This window comes from Prinia subflava, chromosome 15 (genome assembly GCF_021018805.1).
Source record: "Prinia subflava isolate CZ2003 ecotype Zambia chromosome 15, Cam_Psub_1.2, whole genome shotgun sequence".
NCBI classification, from domain to species: Eukaryota; Metazoa; Chordata; class Aves; order Passeriformes; family Cisticolidae; genus Prinia; species Prinia subflava.
The window spans coordinates 2,518,058-2,542,803 of NC_086261.1; the positions used below are offsets into that span (position 1 = coordinate 2,518,058).

Here is a 24,746-nt window from a genome sequence, read left to right on the forward strand (position 1 = left end):
CAAATTTGACACAAAAAGCAGTGTCCTTGGATGGCTATTCTGGTTAATCTGCTGTTTCACATGACTGCAGTGCCCAAGATGGGAGGTTGCATCTGCCATGCCAAAGCAGTTGAGGGCAGGGGCCTGGGACCCTCCTGATGTTGTGCAGAGGATGGGCACAAGCCATCTGACGTGGCCACAGTGCAACTAACACCCAGCACATTGTCACTGTCCCCACACTGTCCCCTGCCTTGAGGTCCCGATGTGCTTGCACTGTGGGTATGAAGAGCTAGGGTTCCCCTCCATGTCCTCCCTGTCCCATGGGCCATGGACCTGATTTGGTCTACACCTGAGGTGAAGGTGACATTTTTCCTTCTCCCTGACCCATAATCTATTCCAGTCTCTGAGAGGAAGGTGAAATTGGTCCCTTTACCCCCTCCAGGTCACTACCTGAGAAGATGCTGTTGTATCCTGCAGGCTTCTCAGTTTCCACCTGAAGACAGAGCACCATTCTCCCATATCCCTCTTGCAGTCTCTAACTGTGAGGGTGATGCCATTTCCCCCTGTACCCCTCTTCCCAATCTCTACCTGAGGGCAAGGTACCATTGCTGTCTATACCTGGTCTCCTCCTGAGGCGAAGATGCCATGGCCCGCTCAACCCCTCTCTTGATCAACACCTGAGGGGATGGCGCCATTTTCCCACTCTGACCTCTCTCACAGTCTCATCCTGAGGGGAAAGCACCATTCCCTCCTCATACTCTTTTTCAGGTCATTACCTGAGGCAAACGTGCCATTCCCTTTCGTACTCCTCTTCCGATCTCTCCCTGAGGGGAAGGCGCTATTCCCCACCAACCTTCTCCCGGTCTCTGCCTGAGGGGAAGACGCCACTGCCCTCTGTACCCGTCTCCGGTCTCTGCGTGAGGGGAAGATGCCACTGGCCCTGAGCCCCTCTCCCGGTCTCTGCCTGAGGGGAAGATGCCACTGGCCCCTGAGCCCCTCTCCCGGTCTCTGCCTGAGGGGAAGATGTCACTGCCCCCTGAGCCCCTCTCCCGGTCTCTGCGTGAGGGGAAGATGCCACTGGCCCTGAGCCCCTCTCCCGGTCTCTGCCTGAGTGGAAGATGCCACTGCCCCCTGACCGCTCTCCCGGTCTCTGCCTGAGGGGAAGATGCCACTGCCCTCTGTACCCTTCTCCGGTCTCTACCCGAGGCGAAGGCGCCATTCCCCCAGACCTCCGTCCCTCCTGCCCGTCCCCACGTAACCGGCACAAGCGCCGGCCGCCCCGACTTGCGGCGGCGCCCGGACCCACAGCTCCCGAGCGGCGCGGGGCGGGCTGAGGCGGCTGCGGGGCGGAGCGGCGGGGCCACGCCGCGGCCCCGGCGGCGGAAGGGGCGACGCCGGCGGGGCGGTCGCTGCCGCCTTGTCGGAGCGGCCGGCGCTGGGCAGCCCCCTCCGGGCATGTCAGCGCCGGGCCCCGGCCCCGGCGAGGCGGCCCCGGGCGCCAGGGAGGCGGCGCGGCGGGACCCGCTGGCCGCCGACCTGCGGTGCAGCCTGTTCGCCGCCGCGCTGCAGAGCTACAAGCGCGACTCGGCGCTGAGGCCCTTCCCGGGCCGCTACGCCAGCGGCGACACCAAGGACTTCGAGGGGCTGGTGAGTGCCGGGGGCCGGCCCGGGGGAGCTCCCTGCCGATGGGGGAGAACGGGCTGCCCGCACGGGTGAGGGCAGCGGCGCCGCAGGGTCACGGATAAAGCAGGATGAAGGGTTTATCCAGTCAAGAAATCCAGGTTTAAAAGAGTATTTGGGATTCTGACCGATAAACCCACGCTGGGAAATACCCAGATCCGGTGTGGGCACGTGAAGTAACAAGCGATAGGTAACAGGTAGTGAGCCGACAGGACAAGAGGAAGCGGCCTCAAGCTGCTCAAGATTGAGTATTCTGGAACATTTCAACCCTGAAAGGATGGTTAGGGGATAGCGTAGGCTGCCCAGGAAAGTAGTGGAATCACCGTCCGTGGAGATGTTCAGAATACACGTAGATGTGGCACTTGGGGTCATGGTTTAGTGGTGGGCTTGGCAAAGCTAGGTTAATGGTTGGACTCAGTCTCAGGCGTGTTTTCCAGCCTTTATGTTCCTAATATTCTTTGAAGTGTTATGAGAGCTTGCCAACGTTAAATTCAAATTCATATTGAAGGATTTGCATGTTACATGGCCTGAACACCACCACCCATGTCACACACTGCCCTGTGACAGCTTGTTTTCTCCCAGTAATGTGTCTGATTGTTCCTGTACAGACCCTACCGCTACTGCTGGTAAATCTCACTCTTTATAACCTGCCTTCTATTTGCGTTCAGAGCAACTGACAAACTTCCCCACCAGCTGGATACAAGTGTTTATGTCTCAGAACAGAACCTGTTTTTCGGTTTGTTGTGGTGAAATATTGTTTTGTTTTCACTAGAGGTCCCTGTTTAATCGCAATGGCACTAAGTAACTTGTGCTGAGTGCCTCTGTTGTTAGCTTGCAGATACCAAGGCTCTACCAAGCCTGAAAGAACTTCTGGAATCTGTTCCAAATACAGATAAAAGGACCTGGGACCTGTTTAGTTGGATTCTATCATCTAAAGTCTTCATGATACAAAGTACTAAGAAAGAGGAGGTAAGTTTGGAATTCTGAAAATCTTAATTATCATTTGGTTTTTAAGGTAAACTTGCACTTCAGAGAATATTCCCTCCTGCTAGAATTAAGTTGATTATTGTAAGAACATAAATCCATTCCTCTCTATATAGAGAGAGGTATGTTTTTAAGCAAAATTTTCAGAAACACTGGTTGGAAAAAATAGTTACTACTGTCAGTTGTTGATGATGATGAGAGATTGTAGTTGGTTACTGCAGTTAACATAACATGGTTTAGTCTGAGAGAGTCCAATTAGGATGTCAGGGAGCTGGGTCCTGCAAGTCACTAAGAAAGACAACTCTTGTCTTCTGCCCCAAAAAGGGAAAGGCTCAGAGCCTTACAGAAGTGCCACTGAGGCACTTCTGTAACAGGGATCAAAATAGTTGTAGAGATTAGCAGCAAAATGAAAACAACTTCTGTTTTCATGGGTTTTTTCTCTTGCAAAATCAGCTGATGAATATATTCTCTTAGTAGCCAAAGTAGAATTGTGATACTGTCCTGGCATCGTAAATTAATTCATAATTACAATTCAGGTTTGAGGGTTTTTTCTGGAGACAAGATCTAGGATTTAACTTGAATAGCAAGAAACTGGCACGATTTTTACTGTGTAGTACTTACTTCTTCTGAATTGACAGTGTTGAATTCTAACTCAGAAAAGCATAATCAGAATACATTAAACAGTATGAAGGGACAGGAAGCAGATTTTCCAGTGAGTAATCTAACCATATAACCAACACTGATATTCTGTCCTGTTTTTAAGTACAAGAAGATCCAGGATCTCACAGGGATGTCTGGGGCTGCGGTTCCTGCTCCAGACTACCTCTTTGAGATTGTGTACTGTGATCAAATGAACACCAAGTTTGCTGAGACCAAGGGAGAGCGGGACCTTATCTACGCCTTCCATGGGAGCCGCCTGGAGAACTTCCATTCCATCCTGCACCACGGCCTGCACTGCCACTTGAACAGGGTGAGGCTCCTGCCATTGACACCATCTTCCCTTGCTTATTTGCAGCTGGGACTTTAACACTTTTTAAAAATAAGACCAGATTCCTTTCGGGGTATGAAATATGCTGATGATCTTGTACTGCTGTTTTCATGTCAGTGTAGGCCTTTGTGGATGGCTGTGTTGGATTTTCTAGTGCAGCCTGAGGGTAAAAACTGGAAGTGGCGTGAAACCTTTTTCACCAGCGTGACAAACCATGGCTGTCCTTTGCTTCTTTATAAGGAAGTGTAATTCCTCTGAAAATCCTGGCCTGTCTGACAGCCTGCAGCTGGGAATTGCCTGTCTGTAGAGGAGGAAGATAGCGGAGATTTTCTGCCTGGCCTTGTGTTTAGATCAGCAAAGTCTGAGGTGCTACTCACCAGTGGAGCCTTCTTAAAACGGTCTAGTTTAGGGAGATATCCCATAGGATTTGCACCTCTTCTGATTTCAGTGGAAGGGAGGTTGAGACTCTTGGCTTTTTGTGTCAGCTGTGAGGCAGCTTTGACACAACTGCATCTGCTTGACATTCCAGTCAACCTGGACCATGTTTTTTCCCCACATTCTTGATGAGTAATGGTTTACTGGGTACAATGGACTTACTGGAGTAATAATTTTAGCCAGTGTGGCAAATTGAAAAGTACTTTCCTCTTTTCTAGTAAAGCATGGATTTAAATGAAGTAAAGCCTTGCCTTGTTTGGGGAGTTTGGATTACTTGAATGATGACAGTCTCAATAAATCGATGAAATGCCTTTTAAGAGTGGTGCAGTCATGTCAGTTGATGTAAAATACTTATGCTGGCAAGCTAACTCCAGATCCGGGAAAGCATGAATCTGTCCACACCAAGTGCTCTGCCAAGCAGCTAATTTGAGGGATGTGAGAGGGTAGCAGCCCCACCCCAAGAAAGTTGTGCCAGGACAAAAACAGTGTAAGGGCCAGGCCCAACATGGGTCAGAAAGGCCTTTCGTAACTTACCTTCAGGAGCAGAACTGTCTGAAAGGAAAGAACACTTGTGTGTTGTTTGAAGTTTGCAGTACACGGTTTTAGGCTAGATTTCTGCTCTGCTTCAGACATCCCTGTTTGGTGAAGGCACTTATCTGACCAGTGACCTGAGCCTGGCTCTGCTGTACAGCCCTCACGGTCTCGGCTGGCAGCGAAGTGCACTGGGCTGTATCCTCAGCTGTGTGGCTGTTTGTGAGATCATTGACCACCCAGATGTAAAGTGTCAGGTGAAAAAGAAAGGTGAGTCTGTTACAGTAATAACTGTGTAGTAGTTGCATCTGTCCTTCATGTTGTTTTTCTTTCCCTGTTAATATCAGTGGCTCTTTGAGCACTGGATGGGACATTTACCTCCTTGTCACCCTGGTCTGGGCCATAATGTCATCCATACCAAGGATGACTAGGAGTGGTATAGCCTCAAGCAAACTTCTCACTCTATTCTTGGATGCTGAGGGATTCAGGGGAATACCAAGACTAGATCTTTGGTTATCTCATTCCCATTCTTCTAGGGGGTGTGTATGGGGGTGTTGGTTGTTTATTTTTTTAGTTACTTGAAGTTCTGCTTTTTTTTTTTTTTTTTTTTTTGCTTTTCTCTTCCCAATTCAGATTCAGAAGAAATAGACAGAAAAAGAGCAAGAGTGAAAAACAGCGAAGGGGGAGATGTACCACAGAAATACTTTGTTGTCACAAACAATCAGCTTTTACGAGTTAAATACTTGCTAGTGTATTCACAGAAGCAGCATAGGAGGTAAGAGTTCAGCTGTCAAGAGGGATGAGCTGCTACAACAGCCAGATAAACGTCTCATTGTTGAAAAACAACAGAAAACAACCAAGAAAGATATACTGCACTGCCAGAATTTGTTTGTAGCTCATTTCCTATGGAAATAAGTCTTACACCATCACATTGCCTCTGTCTTGCTCTTTTGACATTCCCAGGCTCAGCTAAATTTGCTTTTTTACCAGCCCTGTAACCATTTAGAGTCTTTGAGAGGTCTAATTATCTGTTTGTGGCAAAAAACCAAGAGTGGACGTCTGGTGAGTGCATCTCTTAAAACTGCCTGAGTTTTAACTCTGCCCTTATCTATCCTAAGTGGCAGTGTTCACTCAGCTACTCAACACATGTCTACAGGCCAAGCAGCTCCAGACCGCAGGGAAAGGTGTGAACATGGGGAGAAAAGACAGGAATTGTGCATGGAGACTTAAGGAAAAGGGATGTGATGAAAATCAGGCTTCATTAGTTACAAGGATTGTGGAACAATGTTCTGTTCTTATCGGATTTCCTTCAAATAATGAAACCTGAGATACTTTGTGCCAAGGTATTAGTACATCTCTGAGAGAATTCATGCCCTTTTCCTTTTTCAGGCCTTCTAATGAATCTTCCTGGTTCTACACTCACCGTTTTGCCATAATGATGATGCTGTATCTGCTGTTGCTGATGGTGATAGGGGCCAGCAACTCGCCAACCTTCATCTACTACTGGCACAGAATGTTTGACTCTGAGATATGAACCACCCAAGATGATAAACTCATAATTTCACCATGTGCCTTAACAATAGCTGATCTGCAGTGCACTGCATCTGTTCCAGAGCTCTGGAAATGAAGATGCCTGGAGCTTTCCAGTTCTATCACCAATATATTAATCCTCATGATATCTCTGCATTTATTCTTATTTCTGTGTTTCTGGGATTCATGAGGATGCCTAGTACAGCTGAAAAGGATCACAGTGGTGCAGCTTAGCATGAGCCAATCATTAAGGGTCCATGGAAAAAAGGTTATTTAAGATTAATGAAAACTAAGTATGGAAACACTCAGGTATAACTTATTTTCTGTCAAGCTGAGGTATGTTTGCACAAGTTGAAAAGGAGGATTTTTCTGGATGTCAGGCAAAGCAACGTGTTGGGAGTCTTATCAGTATGTTTTCAGAAACTGAATCTAGTGATATTTGGCATGTATCAATACAGATGGAATTACTTTTGAACTTTTAAAACTAACTTTGGCCAGGAATTTTTATATTTGAGCATAATGATTGTAAGAAAAAAACCCAACAATGAATAAAACAACCGCCAAATGGAAGAACTTAAACAGTTTCTAGTATGTTTTTTTCCCCTCTGTAGAATGTTGTTGTGTTTTAATCCCAGCTGGCAGCTAAGCACAAATCCAAAACATTGTTACTACACTGCAATGAGGAAAATTCATTCTATCCTGGACAAAAACAGCACAAACATCTACAAGGCTTGTGGTCTCAGCTATGATCTAGCTTATCCTTACTGTGCTGATTGGACAAACTCGGGGTTTTCAACATCAATACTGAATAAGGATTGTTCTTACCAAACAGGGGGTTTGTCAGGGAATACAGCATGTGCAAATTGTAGTGCAACATACACAGGGCAATGCTCTCTCCTCTCTCCCTCCTGTCATTTGTGTTTGCGGTTGTCACAAAGCAGCCTACAACTGTCTGGAACAGAAAAAGGAGCAAAGCACTGTCCTCTGATTAGTGACTGGGCATGGGATAACCCCATGAAGACCCAGGATTCTAAGCAAAGAAGAGTCAGATATGTGCCACAGTTCAACTCTCAGTCCAGCCTTTAGTAGATTTGATAAACGCAGATTTTCATTGCACAGTGAACCCTAACCACAAAAAAACCCCAACTCATCACATATTTCCAGCAAATGAGTCTGTGATTACTACCCTACTCATTAAATATTTCAAAGAAAATCTCTTCTTTTTCTGATGTTGTTCTGGTACCTAATTGCCAGAAATAATGTCCTGGTAATCAGGCTTTTTAATTCAAGGCTGAGAACAAGTTCATTTACAGCAACCCCTCTTCTTGGTGACTGGAGCTAGACACATTTATCCCAGATAATTTTGCTGCCAGAACAAATTTATTTATTCACCATACAGCTTGCAAAACAAGAACATTATAATCCAATTCCCCATTGCCTTTTACAGCCCGTTAATAATGCTCACTGTCAAAGCACACTGCAGCACCTCAGCCCAAGAAGTGTCTGTGCTAATTATAGCAGAGATTTGCAATTAAAATATACATAGACAAGTAATTTATTGTGCAACAGGTTCAACTGCTCTATAGTTTACTCCTTGATATTTCAATTCAAAAACTTTGAGTTTGAGATGTGCACGGTGGTCCTGGGAATATTTGGCCATTTTTTGGTCTTCCTCAGCATGTTATAGTAAATGTTGTGCCATGTAAATATACAAGTTTAGGGAAGGTAATGTGCCAGCCAGAAAACCTGGAGGTATTTGATGCTATCTAAAGGGTACTGCTTTGTTAAAAGCCTGGTTTGTCTGAAAAAACCCCATCTTTTGGAACAGATGGGCTATTTGGGGCCCTTTGGAAAAGGAGGAGATTGAGCAGCAGTTGCGGGATGGCTGTCTGCTGGCACTGCAGGGAAAGGCACAAACCTGGGAGCTTCTGAGACAGATGAAAAGAACACAGCAGGGATTTAAAGCTCTTTTCTTAGGATTTCTTTGCATAGGAAAGTTTCTGAGAGTGAGCAGAAGAAGTAATAATAGTTCCAGGCTATGTCCCCAGAGAGAAAGCATTGTGGGGTCTCATGGCAGACACGCACAGTCAAGCTCTACAATGAAATCAGCAGGTATCAAAGGAAAAAAAAACCAGCTTTTTCCACTTTGATCAGCTTGAATAGACCCAAAAACAAGGAGGTGGTTGCAGGTGGGGGCTGAGTCCTGATGGATGTGTCTGGAGTATCCCTTGGAGAGTTTGTAGCCCCTCATGCTCAGGCCTGCAGGGATTCTGGGCACAGCCTCACCATTGCTTCAGCTCCACAGCTGTGGAGCGAGGCAACCGCAATGGGAAAATATTTTAAACACATTTAAGGTGCTCAGATCCTACCTAGCAGCCTGGCAAAATACTTAATATCCTACTCCCACGCTTGTTTTCTGAGCTCCCTGCTGATTTCAGCATGTGTTTCCCAACGTGGTGAGGTGCAGTCAGCTGGATTAATGCGGGTATTGTGCTGAGTAACTAACAGTATTATGAATTAACTCAAGGTTTGTGTTAGCCTCTTAAGCCACTTGCGTGGCTCTTTGAACATGCACAGTGCTATAAAAACACTAACAGGGAATGAATCAGAATTTCCTCCCCAACAAAGGGCCGCTGTGTTTGAAGCAGGCAGCCCAGGGTGAGGTCGAGGAGTTGTAAAATACAGAGCTACCTGCTCTTGTTAATATGTCCATTACATTAGTGTGGTGAATATTAAGGAATTGTTACTCAATCAGACAAATCTGATCCTGGCCGGGACTGCAAGAAGTGTGGAACTGGTGTTTCCTTGGTGGGAATGAGCAGGTTTTGAGGAAGTGGGAGAATTTTCCTTCAACAAGCAGAAATAGATAATATATGTAAAAAGTATTTTTTCTCTCTCTCTATTTTATATATATTTATATACAGAGATCTGAGGAGCCAGCTGAGGAGAAGGGCAGCTGCTGCTGAAGACAAAAGTTTTGAGGCCATTTGGGGATAGATAAGGAAGCACCACAGAAAGCAGAACCACCCCTGGGGGTGGGTGGGGGGAAAGCGAGACTCGGGGATTCACGCTCCCAAAAAGTGATGCAAAAATCTTGTGCTCTTTAAAGTGTGAGCAAATATAAGAAAAGCAGAATCAGAAATGCAGGAATATTCAAGCCAGGCCTGGGCTTTGGTACACCTCTGGCAGCACCCAGACTGATCCTAGCTTCCCTAGGGAAGTGCTGCCCACCTGCCTGCTCCCCCTTCCTGCACGCAGTGGGCATGGCTTGGCAGCACATGCTTCAGTGACATTTTCCTTCTCTCATGAAAGCTGTCACTTTGGGCACCTTGCCCACACTTCAGGCTCCACAAGATGTCACTTCGAACATCAGCAACAGGAAGGAAGGTATGAAAGAGATGGGCAAAAGGAGCAGCGCTGGAGTGACTGCAAGAATCCCAAGGAATTTGCCATGCTTCCCCTGAAGACTAAGGTACATATGCTTGCCAGAACCCCTATTTTACTACTCTCCATAGAAATCTTTTCCAGCCTAAATTATTGTAAGATCACTGAGTCCCCATAAAGCCAAACCTGCTTTTGCCTTTTCACTGTACCCATGGGGTGTAAAGGTGTTGAATCCTTCCCACAAGGAAAAAAAGAGTTTCTTGCTTCTCAGAGAGGACCTCTGAGCTCTCCTGTTGCTGTGCAAGAGGAGACATGTGCATGAGCAATGCTGGATCTGTTCTCTCCCACTCAGCAAAAAGTGGATGAAGACAGTTTTCTGTAGATTAAAGACACTTTTCTGCTTATTCAAGGCTTGCCAGAAAACCAAAACACCTTCAAGGTCTGCCTCCCATCAGCAGTATAAACAAAGAGACCAAAGGAGTGTCTGATGAATAGATTAGCTTCCCCTACTCCAAGCCATTCCCATCACCTTACAAGAAGCCCTTTTTTGCCAGCCTGGTATCAGCCAACCCCCGCTCCGTTAGCATTGGGTAATTAGCATTGAGCAGAACAAGCCCAGGAAAGCCAAACTGCGATTACGCATCTCATTGGAGTTTGGATGCCTCCTAAATGGCTCACGCTAATCCCCACCAGTTGGTCTGGGCTCCTGCAGTTCTAATTGATTTTTTTTTTTTCCTCCTTGGGCTACATGTTTAGCATAAATATTAATTAGTACCAGAAAGGCATCCCAGCATCACCCTAAGCACTGTGGCTTCCTGTCTCCTCATTGCCCAACCTCAGCCAGCCTGCAGGGACTGCTTGGCACCCCTCTAATTTCAATAATTTGTTAGCTGGGGCACTGGGAGACCAGTGCAGATCCTTTCTGGCTGATGGGGAGCCAACACCTCTTGGAAACAGGGTTGAGAAAAAGCTCCCTCAGTGCCCAAAGGAGATTTGTTTTCTTGAGGGGAAGACTTCTACCAGCTCCCTACACACGCAACCACAGCAAGACAAGAGTTGTTTTTAAAACAAAGCTCTTTCATCCTGATAAAGTCCAGATGCTCATTCAAAGCTGAGGCAGCCACAAAAATAGCTAAGAAACTGCCTCCTGCCAAGTCCAGAGCTCCTGAGCTGTCCAAAGGTTTAACTAAACTAAGAAAACAACAACCCACCTGGCTTAAAACTAAATTTCTCTTCAAAAGCAAACCCCACATTTAATAACAATCATCAGAGAACGCAAAAAAAAAAGAAATAATCCACTCTTTCTAATTACCTGGAAAGGACAACACAGTTGATTGAATAAATTCATCTCTTCAATCCACACCCAGAGAAGAGACCTCTGCCTTCACAAGCAACTTTTGGCACAATGGTAAAAAGCAAACAACCCATGTTACTCACCACAGCTCAGCAGATCCCTCCAGAAGCCTTCCTTGTGCTCTCTTGCCTCTGTCTGTCACTAAAGCTGCTGATGGACCCCTCCACCTCCCAGCTGCTTCCCATCACTTCTATCGTTGGGACACCTCGGACAACACCTGTGGGGTGGCTGCACCTGCTCTGCTGGTGTTGCTTAGGGCAAAGCAAATGTGTCCAGCATGTGGCCCTCAACCTGCCAGCTTGTCCTCTGGGACATGGGGACAGAAAGGTCTAGGGAGCCTGGGCAGTGTCAGCCCTGGTTCCCATTACCCCAAATACCCTCCCCTCCTGGTTTGCCCTGTGTCCCACAGAGCTGCTGTGTAATGATGTGTTTGTCTGTACCATCCCCTTCACACCACAAAACAGTAGCAGAGACTGTTTTCTCTTCTGGCTCTCTTCAAGAGAGAGAAGAAACCTCACCCCACTGTGGCTCTTTGTACCACTCTTGCCTGAGTCCCTCCATCCCTGTCCACCATGCCAGGGGCATGAATGCCCCTGTATTAATCAACCTCCAGATATTTAGATCTTTCCCAGGACTTGTCACACAGCCATGGGAGAACCAGGCAGGTTCTGAGTTAGGAGATCTGAAATTTCCAGAGAGCTTTTCCTACAATGGGTGGAGAAAATAGAGTAAAAGCCTGTGATCACACCTTTGCAGGCTCAGGGTGACACCATCCATGCAGCTCTACAGCTGGGTGTAGGTGCAAAGGGCACTTGGAAACCAGCCACTCCAGAGACATGACCATGAACCATAGTGGAGATGGTAAACTTCCTCCCAGGGATTGATGCTGGAAGTGTGGAGAAGCTTGATCACAGGATCAGGGCTGGAGCATGTGTCAGGTACAAACAGGATATTTTTCTAGTTGTCACGGTGCTGCCAGAATACAGCAGAATGACCATAAATACCCCCAAATTTTTTCACCCTGAGTACAGGCAGGAGACACATTCTCAGTTTCTGGCCAGAGACCCTCACCCACCAAAGCTGAGTAGGGAACCTCATCATGACAGCCTCCAAAATGGTCCTACAGGACAAAACAGCCCCAAAGCTGTGCCTGCCATCCCCTTGTGGGTACGTCTCTTCATCAGACCGCGCTGACAGTTGTCCCGTTGGAGCCCCCTGATGCCACCCCACCATTTGCAGCACCATCCTTGATGTTCTTCTCTGAGGCTGTGATGGGTTTGTGTCTCTTTTGCCTGGTGATGGCTGTTTCAATGCCCCTGAGACACAACTGCACATCCTCCCGAAAGGAGGGGGTGTACAGTCCATAAATGATAGGGTCAGTGCAGGTGTGCAGCAAGCCAAAGAGGAAGAAGCTGTGGTTGACATACTCTGGCATCTTCTGGATCATGGCTGGCTGGAACCAGTACCACAAGCCCAGGAGATAGTAAGGGGTCCAGCAGATGATGAAGGTGGCAACGATCACTATGGTCATCTTGAGAGTCTTCATGCGTGCCTTGGAGATGTGGTCGTTTTGATTTCTTGTCAAACCTGCCAAGGAGAGTCAAAAGGATAGTTGAAGATAGGGGAAAACCAAGACAACATAATCATCCACAACTCTGCTTCTGCCAGAGAGGGAAGACCATCTCATAATCTGGTCCATGTTCCACAGGAAGCAGAAGATAGCAAGGACTGGGGTCAGTAAGTTTGTGCAAAACCTCTTAGTTGATTTGTGCAAAACTTTTTAGCTTTCAAAGGATGTTGAAACATCCTTTTCAACATCCAACAACAATTCCAGGTTGAAGAAGTTCTGTCATGGAGGACATTAAAGAGCTGGTATCTACTTACCTTTATTGACCTTTAGCTGCTTACTGATCTCCCAAAGGATCCGGATGTAGCAAACGATCATGACACTCAGGGGGGTGATGTAGAGGGTGGTGAAGGTGAACATGTTGTAGACAGTTTCTTCCCAGTGTGCTCGGAAGCTTCCATGAGTAACACACTGGGTGAAATTCCCTCCTGGAATTGTGTTCAGGTGGAAGAGGAAAAGCTGAAATGGAGAACCAAAGAATAACTCAGAGAGGATTTGGAACAGAGTACCACATCCTGGAGATGCTGCTAGCTGTGCATGGAGAGCACCTCCCTGCTGCTGTTAGACTGGCAGATGGGCTCTGTGCACTTAACTTATGGTTCATTCTTGTGCTGGTGGAGCCCATGGATTGGGATGGACTGGTTAGGGATGTTGGAATGGAGAAGCTCTTCTCCAAAACCACCCCACCCTAGGTAAATTCCATGGGGATGGCACTGAACTTTACCTGGGGCAAAGCCAGGAGCACGCTGCCAGCCCAGGCAGCACGGAGCAGCATCCCATTGCGGCGGTGGGCACGGGAGAAAGGATGGAGGATGGCTGCGTGCCGGTCCAGGCTGATGACCACCAGTACCAGGGCAGCCGCGTACATAGCAAAGAGCTTGAGAAAGTTGAGGATCTTGCAGGAGATGTCCCCTCCGTACCACTGCACTGTCACATTCCATGCTGCATCCAGGGGCATCACCATCACTGTCACCAGCAGGTCGGCCAGTGCCAGGCTGAGGATCAGCGGCTGCACATGGGATTTCCTCCTCTTCCTCAGCAGGCTGCCCAGCACCGCCGCGTTGCTGCCCGCTGCCAGCAGGAAGAAGATGGCTGTGATGATCACACGGACCTTCGCTGCTTGGGTGAACCGGGGCTCCACCCAGTACTGCGGGTACACAGACGCTGAGGCATTGGTGTCCTGCCGTGCGGTGGGGCAGTGGGGAGATGCAGGGAGCTGCTCCTCACTCATCCCCTGCAGAAACACAACCAGCAAAGTGAACCCCTTCTTAGGGGTGTGTAGAGTGTTGCAGCTTCAACATATGGGGAGATGTGGGATCTGCACTGGAGGTACTAGCAGCAGTCTGTCCCATCCTGTCTTGTCCAGTCTTGTCCTTGCCTGTCCCCTCTGTGTTGCCCATTTTGTGAAGCTGCCATGTCCCTCCACCACGGTGACCCAGCCTGGCTGCCCTGTCTGGCTCACCCCTGCTGTAGCTACAGTGACTGCTCACACAGACGTATATTTTTAGCTCTTTGCAGGGTGGCTGAGCAGCTGGGAAAGCAGGAGTGGTGGCCAGGACCATGGAACCAGTCACTGTCTGCCAGCATCCTGCTGGGAATGGGTCATACCAGAGCTGGCTGAGCCTGTGATGGGGCAGCTGTGCTCGGTTCAAGGACTCCTCATTTTAAAAGGGGTTTGTTAGCAGGTCCCAGCTTTTTAGAAACCCCACAGCCCCCATCAGTGTGTTAAACCTTAATGGTCCAGTGCCAGATCTGGGGTTGTGGGCAGAAGGAGCTGGGGGTGGAGAAAGGGCATGCCACACTGTCCAGAGTGTGACAGTGGCTCCTGGGAGAGGATCACAGCGGCATTTAGGAACCTGGACCTTCCCAGGACCCAAGCAGCACCAGCACAACACCTCTGTCCCTTTCCATTCTGGAGGCAAAGCAGGAGGAGGAGGGGAAAGTAGAACTCTTCCTAAACTGGGGGTGTCTGGGGAGTGATGAGCAGTGTGGTTGTCCCCCACACTTGATTTCATTGCCCTTTTTACCTGAGCAGAACTCACGTTTTAAGGGCAAATACTTCCAACTCCTGTGGCCACGAGCTGTTTACAGTCCCAACTGCAGGTACAGCACATCTCCTACTGCTTCAAGCACCTTCCTGTTTGCTGATTCCAAAATAAAGCATTCCTTACCTTTGTACAAATAACAGGAGCAGCAGAGATGAAATCTGTCTTCCCAGCTCTGCAGGATGGAGATGCCAACACCTTGCAGCAATGCGCCCTCCTCCAGCCCCACCACCCGGACCCTGAGCCTGCTTCCTCTCCCTGCCTTCACCCCTCCCTCCCCAAAGACCAACCCAATAAACAAGCAGCAAAAAGAAAGAACAGCTAAAAAGCACCAAGTTGCTCGTCTGGAAGAAACGAGAAATCCGTGTCCAGGTCAGGATTTATCCCAGCTGATGGGAACATACCTGGCAAATGCATGCCCTGATGCTGAGAGAAGATGCTCTGTGTTTTTCCCACGGGTCTCCCACCGCTGCGGTGCTGAGTCAGGATGTTCCAACGCTTCCTTGCATCAGATCCCTGCAACAAACCTTGAAGCAGTAAAATTTCCCCTTGCCAGCGGCCAAGCCGGGAGCGACGCTGCTGTTAGCACAGGCATATGCAGGCATCTGGAGATGGGAATGCTGCTGCAAACACCCTCTGCACCAGCAAAGCAGGAGCGGGGCACACCGAGGCAGGCACCCATGGGCAGCCTGGCTCAGGCAGCCACCATCACCCCTGCCCTTATTAGCTTAATGAGCTGCCCACTTAATGAGCAGGCAGCAGGGATGATGACAAAGCTGCCGTGATGCAAGAAATGGCCAAAATTCAAAATGTTGTGGCCAAACGTGGCTCCATCAGGGATAAGTGCCAACACTCCCTGTACTGGTTTGCTATAAATACAGGAAAATGAGTTAATTATCCTGGGAGTTAGTGATGAACGCCCCGTTGCTCAGACAACCGAGAGACTCGCAGACACGCGCACACACACCTCAGAGATGCTCTGGGACCACACGGGTCCGGGGAAGCATCACAGGTACATGCCTGGACTGGAAATGCTGTAAGGAGGGAAGTAATAAGGGGAAACGTGGTTCATTTTGCCGTTTTAATGACTACACTTTTTTTCCTGCAGTTCTATCAGTTCCCATCTTGTTCTTTCTGTATTTCTTGCTGCATAACACAGTGAGAGGGAAGGACCTTGGGAGGGACAAAGAGCTCACAAGAGCTTAAAAAATATGATGTGCAATGTGAGGATAGGGAGGGAAACTGAGGACATCTTGCTCTTCTGGCCAGCAAAGGAGCTGTGGGGATGAAAGAGGGACAGCCCCAAGTCCTGCTGGGGCCAGAACTGGCAAACACACTCCCAGAGGTTTCACCGGGACTTTAATGACATGCAGATAGACCTTCACATTTTCCAGGCTATTAAATTAAAGAGTATGTGGTATACAGGTCCCTGCAGATCCCAGGCTGGCAGTGGTGGCTCTGCATTGTTCCCCAAGAGGAGGAAATTCCCTTTCTGAAATAGGTTATAGGAAATGCCTGAGCTTTGAGGGTGATTGCACCATCTCTGAGGCTGCTATGCTGACAGGAGTGCTCCTGGGCAAAAGCAGAAAAGATATTTTCCCTTTTTCCAATTTGACTCTTAAACCTTTATGGGCTTACTCTCCTTCACTTCTGCATGGAGCTGCCAAAAGGGATCAGGATGGAAACTCTCTGTTCAGAGCCACCAAGGGCAAATCCTGCATCCAAAGTGCTTTTCATACAAGGGGAAAGAGGAAAACAGACCCCGCTGGCACTGCCAGTGAGCATCAGTCAGCCCTGCCTCATGTGATGGGACTCTTCCCATCACCTCCATACCTGAGAGGGGCATCAGCCACCAGTGCATTGGGAATGAGCCTGGCCCTTGGCAGAAAAATAGCACAAAATCTGCATAGAAGTTGGGTGGCAGCCTGTTTGGCCCAGCAGCCACCTCCTCCTGACATTAGGTTCCTGCTTAAAGCTGATATTAATTCGGCCCCACATACTGATCCTTATTTTTCCTTTCATTTAGCCCTTTGCACCTGCACAAAAGCAATTAAATAGCAAGTCAGGAATGTATTCCCTGTTTGTCCTTTGTCCCGGCTGATGGTCTTTTTGTCTAGAAATGTCCTCTCCATCCCTGGCTGTATGATGCAAGAGAGGGACAGGATTTTTCTTGGGAACTGTAAGTCTTGCTCATGCGACAACAAAGGCTTTAGTCCCTGTTCGGAGAGGATTTTTTTAGCATACCATCACACAGAAATGTCCTGGGCATGCATTAGCAATTAGTCTTATTTTAAGGGTGGGGTCCCTTATTGAAATGACTGCTTTTCTCCAGCGTTTGCACAGTAACCCCCTTGTGTTTTCTCTTTTTTTTTTTTGCTCATCTCCTCAAAGGTCAGTTTGGATGCTGTCTGCATGGCAGCCTTCAGCCGAATCTCTGAACACTGGTTTAACGATCAGAGGGTTTTGGTGTCCAGGATTAGGAAACAGTGCTGGCAGGCAGGGCTTGTTTCCATACATCCCAGCTTGGCCCTTCCCGAAATCTCCTCCTCTTGGGATGCTGCCCCAGTACATCCCCAGAGCTGCAGTCCAGCGCTGGGTCATGAGGGGACAGAGCATCCCCCCGTGTGCCCAAATAGGACTGATCTCTCCAAATCCATATGGATCATCCCGGGATGTTGGGGAAAACAGAAATCGGGAACCACACTGGGTAATAGAGTCCCAGTGACAATTTCTGCACAAGCATACCTCAAATAAACATGCAAGTGCTGTGTTTTTCCATCGGACACCCTGTATATACTGGGATCTCATCCAGGGAGAGCAGCATGGGATATAATTTTCATTAACCTATTGCAAACATGGGGCAGGGAACCTGCTGCTGTTTATCCTGATAAATGACTGCTGGGGGCTTAGCTTCCCAAAGAGAAAAAATTGTATTTTCCTTTCTGAGAGAAACTCCAGCTGCTGGTTGTTGTGGGGGGTAAGGATGGGTGATTCTTCTGCTGGACTCATCACCCGCACCCTCCCCCCAGGCAGGTGCTTCTGCCAGGCTGGCTGCCCAAAAATTTCCCTTTATTCAGAAAAACCTCATGATTCCAGAGTGTTTTTAATGCTGATTCTTTCCCCCCCTCCTGCAATTCTTCTCCTCCTTCTCCAAACCTTGAATTGTCTTAGGAGCAGCTCATCCAAGGAAATTTTTGTCTCATACTGGACTCGAAACAGAAAGTCTAGTCAGGGACATCTGACATGCAATGTTTTTGTGAGTAAATACCAGCGTCCATGAAGTCATTTCCCGGGGTTAGAAATGAGCTCACCTCTGGAACAGCTTCTCTTCTTACCCAAAGTTCACAAGTCAAGCGATTGGGAAGCTCCCAGTTTTCAACCTTTTCATTAAATAACAGCATCATAAAAATTAGTATGGTGCCACTGTGCTGTAAATTACAAACAGGTCTGAAACAGGGCATCACCCAAAATTCCCCAAAACTTTTGCAGCAAAAGACAGAGACACAAAGCCCAATGATCAGCGGGGATAAACCAGCAACTCATTCTGCCTGCTCAGCCGGCCCTGGCTGCTCGGCTTAACCTGCTAAGGAGGGATGGTAATTGCTGCCTCTCCTGGGGATAATCTGGATCACCCCATCCCCCTCCTAAAAACCTGTGTTTAAAGCAGAGGGAGGGCTCTGTCCTGCCTTCCGGGCTCAATTACTTGGTAAAGTGTGCCTTTAGACCACTTCTTGGTGAGACAATGCTCTGTTTTTGATTCAGCTTTGTATATCAAAACCTCACTGATAAAAACCCTTCTCTGGGGGTATCACATCATCATCGAGGTACTGGGAAAAACATGCTCAAACCTGCTGCAATCCCCACCTTTTAATACCCCAGGCTGCTGCTCCTGGTGCTGCTGAGCTCAGATGTCCAGAGCATCATTCCCAGGGGTTCCCCAAATTTACATCTTCCCATGCAGAGCAGCAGCTCTCAGGGCCTTTCCTCTGTCTTTCACCAGGACATGTCTACTAGAGAAACATCCCCCTCCTCATCTCCAAACAGGAAAAGAAAGAGGAGGGAATTTATCACCTCAGATCAAATCCTGAGGTCAAGCCCCAAGAAATGTGGTGGGATCTGGTGCTGAGCCCCAGCTGCTCACCAAGAGATGAAACCTGATGTTGTATCACTGCTCTGCTCAGCTCAGCTTCCCCACAGCAGCTTTGCTTTCCTGCCCAGGCTGGAATTTATTTGGGGAGGAAATTATTTAGGAACTTTCACCTGGTACCCCAGTCCTCAGTAAGGCAAGAAAAAAACCCACAGGGTCAGCAGAGGGGCCATGGGTCCCCTTCAGCTTCAGCACGCACTGACCCAGTCATGGCTCTCACTGCCCTAACGGGGTATTTTTCTTGAGCTGGAAGAAATTATGAAATGCCAATGTTTTCGTTGTGACTAACCATGGACATGAACAATTTTGCCCTTGTGTTTGGACAGGGTTTAGTTGCTCTCCTTGCCTTTGCCTTCTGTGCCCTCTTTTATCCTTTGCTTTTTTTATTCCCTGTGGGACCTGTCCACCATGTTGCTCCAAATATCCTCCTCCCTCCAAACTCTCAAATAGGACTGTGTGTCCCAAGGCCATATTTTAGTGCTCCCTTTGGATCCTCCTTCCCAAACATTGGCCAGATTCAAGGGCTGCTCTCCTTTGTTGCCCTGAGGAGAGATGAGATGTGGGGAAAGCTGACATCCCTGTGGGACCCTTGGAAGAATTACACAGGGCTTGCAGGAGCAAAAAGCAGGGAACACCTCCCCTGACACCTCTTTCTCACAAGCCTCATATCTTCTAACAGTTTTCAAAGTTTAAAGATACTCCTGGGTGAACTTTATGCAGGCACATGATCCTTCTCTATGCTTTTAGGAAAGGATCAGTGTCTTAGTGGGGACAGATATCATCAATGCTGAATTTAATGAGCCAGAGGGATATAATTTCTGCTCCCCAACCCTGCTTCTACCCTCCCACAAGAAATCTGCTCTGAGCCCAGCTATGGGACTGCAGGAACCCAGTGACTTTCCCTTAGGATGAGCATAAGTGCTGACATCCAGATTTGGCCTCCCAGGGAGGTGTTTCTGGGAGCCAGCATTCAATTTGCTCCTGCTGTTTCTCTGCAGAAGTGCTCATCTCCCACGCTGCATTCGCAATCTGCTCCCAGCAGTTTTTGTCTCAGATGGGACAAGGTTCTCACAACCACCAGGAGCTGCCAGATCTTCCTTCAGCAGCTCTTGGCCCCACCAAACCCTCTGGTGTGCTCCCAGCAAACACACATTTATCCTTCAGTGAAAGCTGATCTGGCCACGTATTCCAGGGGGAATCCCAGCAGCGCTGGAATTAGCTCAGCAGAGACTGGCTTTTCCAAGCATGTCCTTGGCATAGTGCACGAGGTCGTGAGATATTTCACATCTCCGGTCGCCCCCATGACCACAGGCACTCCAGGAAGGGGAGGCATTTCCATGCTCTCTTTTGCCAATGGGGATGCTGGCAAACTCTTTTGGAGCTGAAACCTGGGGGTGGATCAACCCCAATTAGCCCAGTCCAGGCATGGCTCCACCTTGCTCAGTGCAATAATTAATCTGACAGAAATTCCCATATGGTTCAACGAGGAGTGCCCACTACCCTCATGCCTCCATCTTGTCCCTCCTTTCTGTCCATTCCATGTAGAGGCACATCTGAACACTAAAAAACACTTTTTAACTCAACTTTTTAACTTTTAACTTCGCTTTCACTGCCATCACTGTTACCTCTGGTCTGACTTACACAGCCTACACCTCTCCAATGTGCAGCCAGTGCAATCCCTGCATAACAGGAGAAAGACAAAGTGGAAGAACCAAGCCCTCCCTTGCACACTCATGGATGAGGCAGGATCTTGCTGGTTTTTAGGAAAAACTGGCTGACATTTTGCTGGTGTAAGTCATTGCAAAGCTGTCCACTTCAACTTGGTTTATAGCAAGAATGTGGAAGAAAAGGCACAAATGAGACCAGGGATCACCATGCCATGTCTGGGAGGCTGCTCCCCAGGCCAGCATGGGTGCACAGTCTGGAGTGCATCCCAGCCCAAAGCCAATACCCATAAACAGGAGCAATAAATCAAGGATTTCTTCAGGAGAAATTAACTACCCAAATCAACATGGACTTTGACACAGGATGGTCTTTGTCCATCCAAGCCTGTCCAGAGCTAAAGCAAACAGCCAGTGGACTGTGGGTTGGAGCTCTGCTCCTGCCCTTCCTCTGCAGTGTAAATGTCCCCATTGAGGTGCTGTCCTGGCTTGGATCTGGCCACATTCCCATCACGTCTGTTCCCATCCTGAGACCACTTTTACATCACTGATCAGAGGTTGTGCAATAGCTCAAGTCCTGCCACATCTGTGGGCAGGATGTTCCCCACACCATGATGCTGGTTTGCAAGTGTCCCTGAGCAGTTAATGCTCCAGGGACATCCAGGGATATGCATTATCCATGGACTGCTTGAAAATAATGGCCTTCTCCATCTTGAAGAGAGTTTCTAAATGAGTCAGAATTCTTATCTGAATTTCCCTAGCTCAGACACATAATTAAAAAGGGATTTGCTATTGAGGCACTTCTGGTGCTCTCACAGCATCATGATTTCTGACCTTCCAAACTCTGATGGGGAAGGAGAGACAGCAGATATGACCGTGGCACCTAGGAGAGAAATACAGTGGGAGCCTTCTGCAGTCCAGGACATCCCAGTGACCAGAGAATCCCTCCCCGGGGTACATGGGTCTATATGTGTGCAGCAGGGTGGAAGGTGACAGTTACTGGACACTCCAATAGCAAACATGCCCAGCAAAAGCAAGAGAAAAAGTCCTTTTGCTTTACAGTGAAATCATGGAACAGGGGTCACCCTCTTTTACATGTCAGGAGTCAGTTGTGTTCTGCTGGTGCCAGCAGACATTTGGGGCCTTACCCTGTGGAACAAACCCCACAGCCAGCACAGACACTGTGTCGCTCCTGGCTCTTTCACCACTGCAGAAAAAGCCTTCCTGAGCTCCAGAGTTAAAATCAGTCTTTCCCTGGATCCTGCTCTACTGGCGTCCCCGCTGTGTGCTGCCTTTTGTATCTGTTCCATAAATGATGTTTATGGAGCTAAGCACTACTGAGCCTCAGTAGAAGCTTTAGCTCCCAAGCAAATCCTTCCAGAGGGGAAAAAGGTCCACTCACTCCTTTTCTCCCAGTCACAGCCTGTAAATCCTCATCCACACAATGAAAACAAACTCCAGTAATTCATTTTTTTGGCTCTTTTCCAAAGATTTTAGGCAGCTGGAGTGCAATTTTGTGCTGATGAAGCGGTGGAGGAGGGCTTAAGTGAAACAATATTGCGGTGGCTGCAAGGTTTGCTGGTGTTTTCAGAGCTCAGAGGGAACCTCAGGGACCTGCCACATCTCCAAGTTCTCCTACAAACCATGGAAATCGCCACTCCGGCTCCTGGGATAGCAAAACAGGATTTAAAAAACAACATTAGCCACCCCTGGAGCATGGCTGGAGAAGTGCCGGGAGCCAAGTGCTTAATGAAATCCCAGCTCCCAACTCTCCCTTCTAAACCACACAAACTTCCCCAAAGTGTTTGGGATGGAACAAAGTCATCAATCAGTTATTTTAACTCCCATCTCCGTAAACAGAAGCAAGCCCAGAAACATGCAGCAGGGGAAAATAACCGTCAGCTCCCTTTGGCGGAGTGGAGAGGGCGCAGGGAGGGAGGACGAGGGCAGCTGGCAGGGAACGAGCCATGGCCTTGACCCAAAAGGGGATTTACAGGCCCCACAGGGTATTTCACAGACCCCACAGCCTGTGAATTCCACATGCAGCCCTGAGAGCAGCCCCTCCAAACCCGCTCTCCTCCTGGCATGGTGCAACTGACTTTTAGAGATGGTCACTCAGCCCATGCTGAACTAGAAACGGTGGGAGCCATGAAGAACCAGGATGAGCATTACTAGCCAGTTTTCCTCCGGATTTATTAGATGAATTCAAGAAAAGTTATAGATACAACCACAAAGGAGTGTGGGGAGGGAGATGCTGCTGGCACCATCTGTTGTCACACTCCTCTGACACTGCCCCAGCCTCAGCACTGATCAGAGGGAGCATTAAGCATGGCAGCATTCACATAAAGACCTTATTGCTTTGTAATTACACATCAGTGATGAAACCATGGAAAAAACCCATGAGATTTGGGTAGGCTCCCCAGCATTAATCCAGGAGGGGAATGAGTCCAAGAGGCTGTGGATCTGCTGCCTTCTGATGGGAAGCAGCAGCCTTAGGCAGCTGAAGCCACTGGTGATGGGCAGAAAGGCAGGAGCAGTTTGGTCTGCAGGCATCCTTGTCACTGGCCACAGGTTCTACAGCCCTGCAGACTACCCCAGGCATGGGGCAGCCCCTGACTTGTCCTGTCCACCCTATGGGTTGGGGCATCGTTCACCTGCAGGCAGATGGAAAGCATCTCCCAGAGCCAATGGTGCTCAGCACTGGGAACATCTGGGGCTCTCCTCATGCTGTTCCCTCTAAGTCAGCCACATGTTGAAGCTGCAGCAAGGGATGGTCAAGCCAAGAGAGACTGTGCAAATGGACTTCTCTGGAGACTTGGGGCTGGCATGAACTCACACATCCCAAACCTACTCCTGAAGCCACACATGTGTCCAAGAGCTTGTCTTGAAGGAGCCATGCTAGAGAGAAAACAGCTATGCTAAGGAGGCTGCAAAATCCCCTGCAGAAATGCCAGCACCTGCATTGGGTTAGAGCTATCATCCCATTTCCATAACGTAAGGAATAACATTTTATTCCTTTTGCAGAACAGCACATTTCCTCACCCAGCAGTGCAACCCATAGAAATTGATGCCAGGATGTAGGAAAGCAGCTGGAGGGACTGGAGATGTCTCGCCAAGGCATCGGTGCTGTGCCTAGTGTGGGTCAGCTGTGGTGGGAGGTAGGTTCCATCTGGAGAAGAGGAACACCTTGCTTTCTGCCTCCTTCCCTTTCCCACATCTCATCCTCATCACAGAGGGAAAACAGAGATGATCTCCATGTTTATGTCAGAGGTCTGGAGCTTCCAGCTCACTGGGCACTCCTTGCCCACCAGATAAACATTCTGCCATTTTTTGGCACGTCTCAGGTGTTTTTTCCTTTTCCCTTGTAAACATAAACAGGAGCTGGTGTAGGTCACCGCTGATTATATTTTATGGGACGTCTTGATCTGTGTTCCTCCTGCACCACTCCCTCTGGCAGCAGGGCTGACAAGGATTACCAGGAGGCAGCTTGGGACACCACTGGCCCCCACTGGCTGCCCCAACACCCATGCCCTTCTTTTAGGGGTTGCTCCTGACACATAAAGAACATGCTTGCACACCACATTCCTGCAGCAACCGTCTGCACAGTCCAGTGGCTCCAGAGCTGCATGCATGGGTGGCGGTCACTTGCACAAGGCCACGTTTTGTCAAAACCCAGGAGCCCTGTTGTCAAAACCCACAGACCAGTTGCCACAAGTTACATGAGAAGAATGTGGGTGCAAAGGGAGGAAAAGCCTGGAAGGCTGAAGCCAGACTGGGGCAAGCAGGAAACTCTTGTTAGGGGCCACTGCTAGATCTCCCCATGGCCTGAGATACAGTCACACTTATTGACAAGAATGGTCCTGCCTCTGCAGCTCTGTGCTGCAGAGGTGTTCAAACCAATCCCACTTGCTTTGTCCCACATCCTCACATCCCCAAAGCATCCTCATTTGACCCCTGCCAGAGCCAGCACAGTGGCAGAGGTGGGCAGGCAGTGCAGGGAGCGGTGCCCAGCTGAGCCATACCCCACACCTGCAACACGGGGCAAATCCACGTGCACTGCTGGGTGGGCGTTTTGTCCCAGACCAGGTAAAGCCGAAAAAGCACCCCCAAAACTCATTGCCTGTTCGCTGTATCTCCACCTTCAACACTCAGCAGCATCTATTTCAGATCCAGACCCCAGATGAACCCCTAACGCTGACGGTGCTGTGCTGGGATGCGGTGCCCACACCAGGACGTGGTACCCACGCTGTGCCCTGTCCCACCGCCAGCTGCAGCCGCCACGCCGTGGCATCGCCACGGGTTTCTGTTTACCATCACCTTATTAAGGGATTATTCAGGCTGCGGTTTCCTCGCGCGTCCGATCTGTTTGTGCTCGCGGCCGGTGGCTCGCTGCCATCCCCT

At 48.8% G+C, this 24,746-nt stretch overlaps 2 protein-coding genes across 2 annotated transcripts; one reads left to right on the forward strand and one right to left on the reverse strand.

The window, feature by feature from the left end:
• The first annotated feature begins 1,330 nt into the window (after positions 1-1,330).
• On the forward strand, positions 1,331-6,706 carry PARP16 (poly(ADP-ribose) polymerase family member 16). The gene is made up of 6 exons (XM_063412672.1): positions 1,331-1,626; positions 2,491-2,628; positions 3,407-3,613; positions 4,696-4,867; positions 5,231-5,372; positions 5,987-6,706. Exons 1-6 carry the CDS (start codon positions 1,435-1,437, stop codon positions 6,129-6,131), a joined length of 996 nt encoding a protein of 331 aa, XP_063268742.1. The 5' UTR covers positions 1,331-1,434; the 3' UTR covers positions 6,132-6,706.
• A 4,886-nt stretch (positions 6,707-11,592) lies between these two features.
• Positions 11,593-13,981, reverse strand: LOC134558721 (gonadotropin-releasing hormone II receptor-like). Its single transcript, XM_063412879.1, has 3 exons — positions 13,217-13,981; positions 12,750-12,951; positions 11,593-12,452 (listed from the first exon to the last, which is right to left on the reverse strand). Exons 1-3 carry the CDS (start codon positions 13,721-13,723, stop codon positions 12,046-12,048), a joined length of 1,116 nt encoding a protein of 371 aa, XP_063268949.1. The 5' UTR covers positions 13,724-13,981; the 3' UTR covers positions 11,593-12,045.
• Positions 13,982-24,746: the final 10,765 nt, after the last annotated feature.

Coding starts and splice junctions, on each gene's coding strand:
- LOC134558721 (XM_063412879.1), bottom strand. CDS start 13,723: ATGAGTGAGGAGCAGCTCCCTGCATCTCCCCACTGCCCCACCGCACGG. Junction 12,952..13,216: donor TGCTCCTGGCTTTGCCCCAG/GTAAAGTTCAGT, acceptor TCTCCATTTCAG/CTTTTCCTCTTCCACCTGAA. Junction 12,453..12,749: donor GCAGCTAAAGGTCAATAAAG/GTAAGTAGATAC, acceptor TCTCCTTGGCAG/GTTTGACAAGAAATCAAAAC.
- PARP16 (XM_063412672.1), top strand. CDS start 1,435: ATGTCAGCGCCGGGCCCCGGCCCCGGCGAGGCGGCCCCGGGCGCCAGG. Junction 3,614..4,695: donor TGCACTGCCACTTGAACAGG/GTGAGGCTCCTG, acceptor GCTCTGCTTCAG/ACATCCCTGTTTGGTGAAGG. Junction 5,373..5,986: donor TCACAGAAGCAGCATAGGAG/GTAAGAGTTCAG, acceptor TTCCTTTTTCAG/GCCTTCTAATGAATCTTCCT.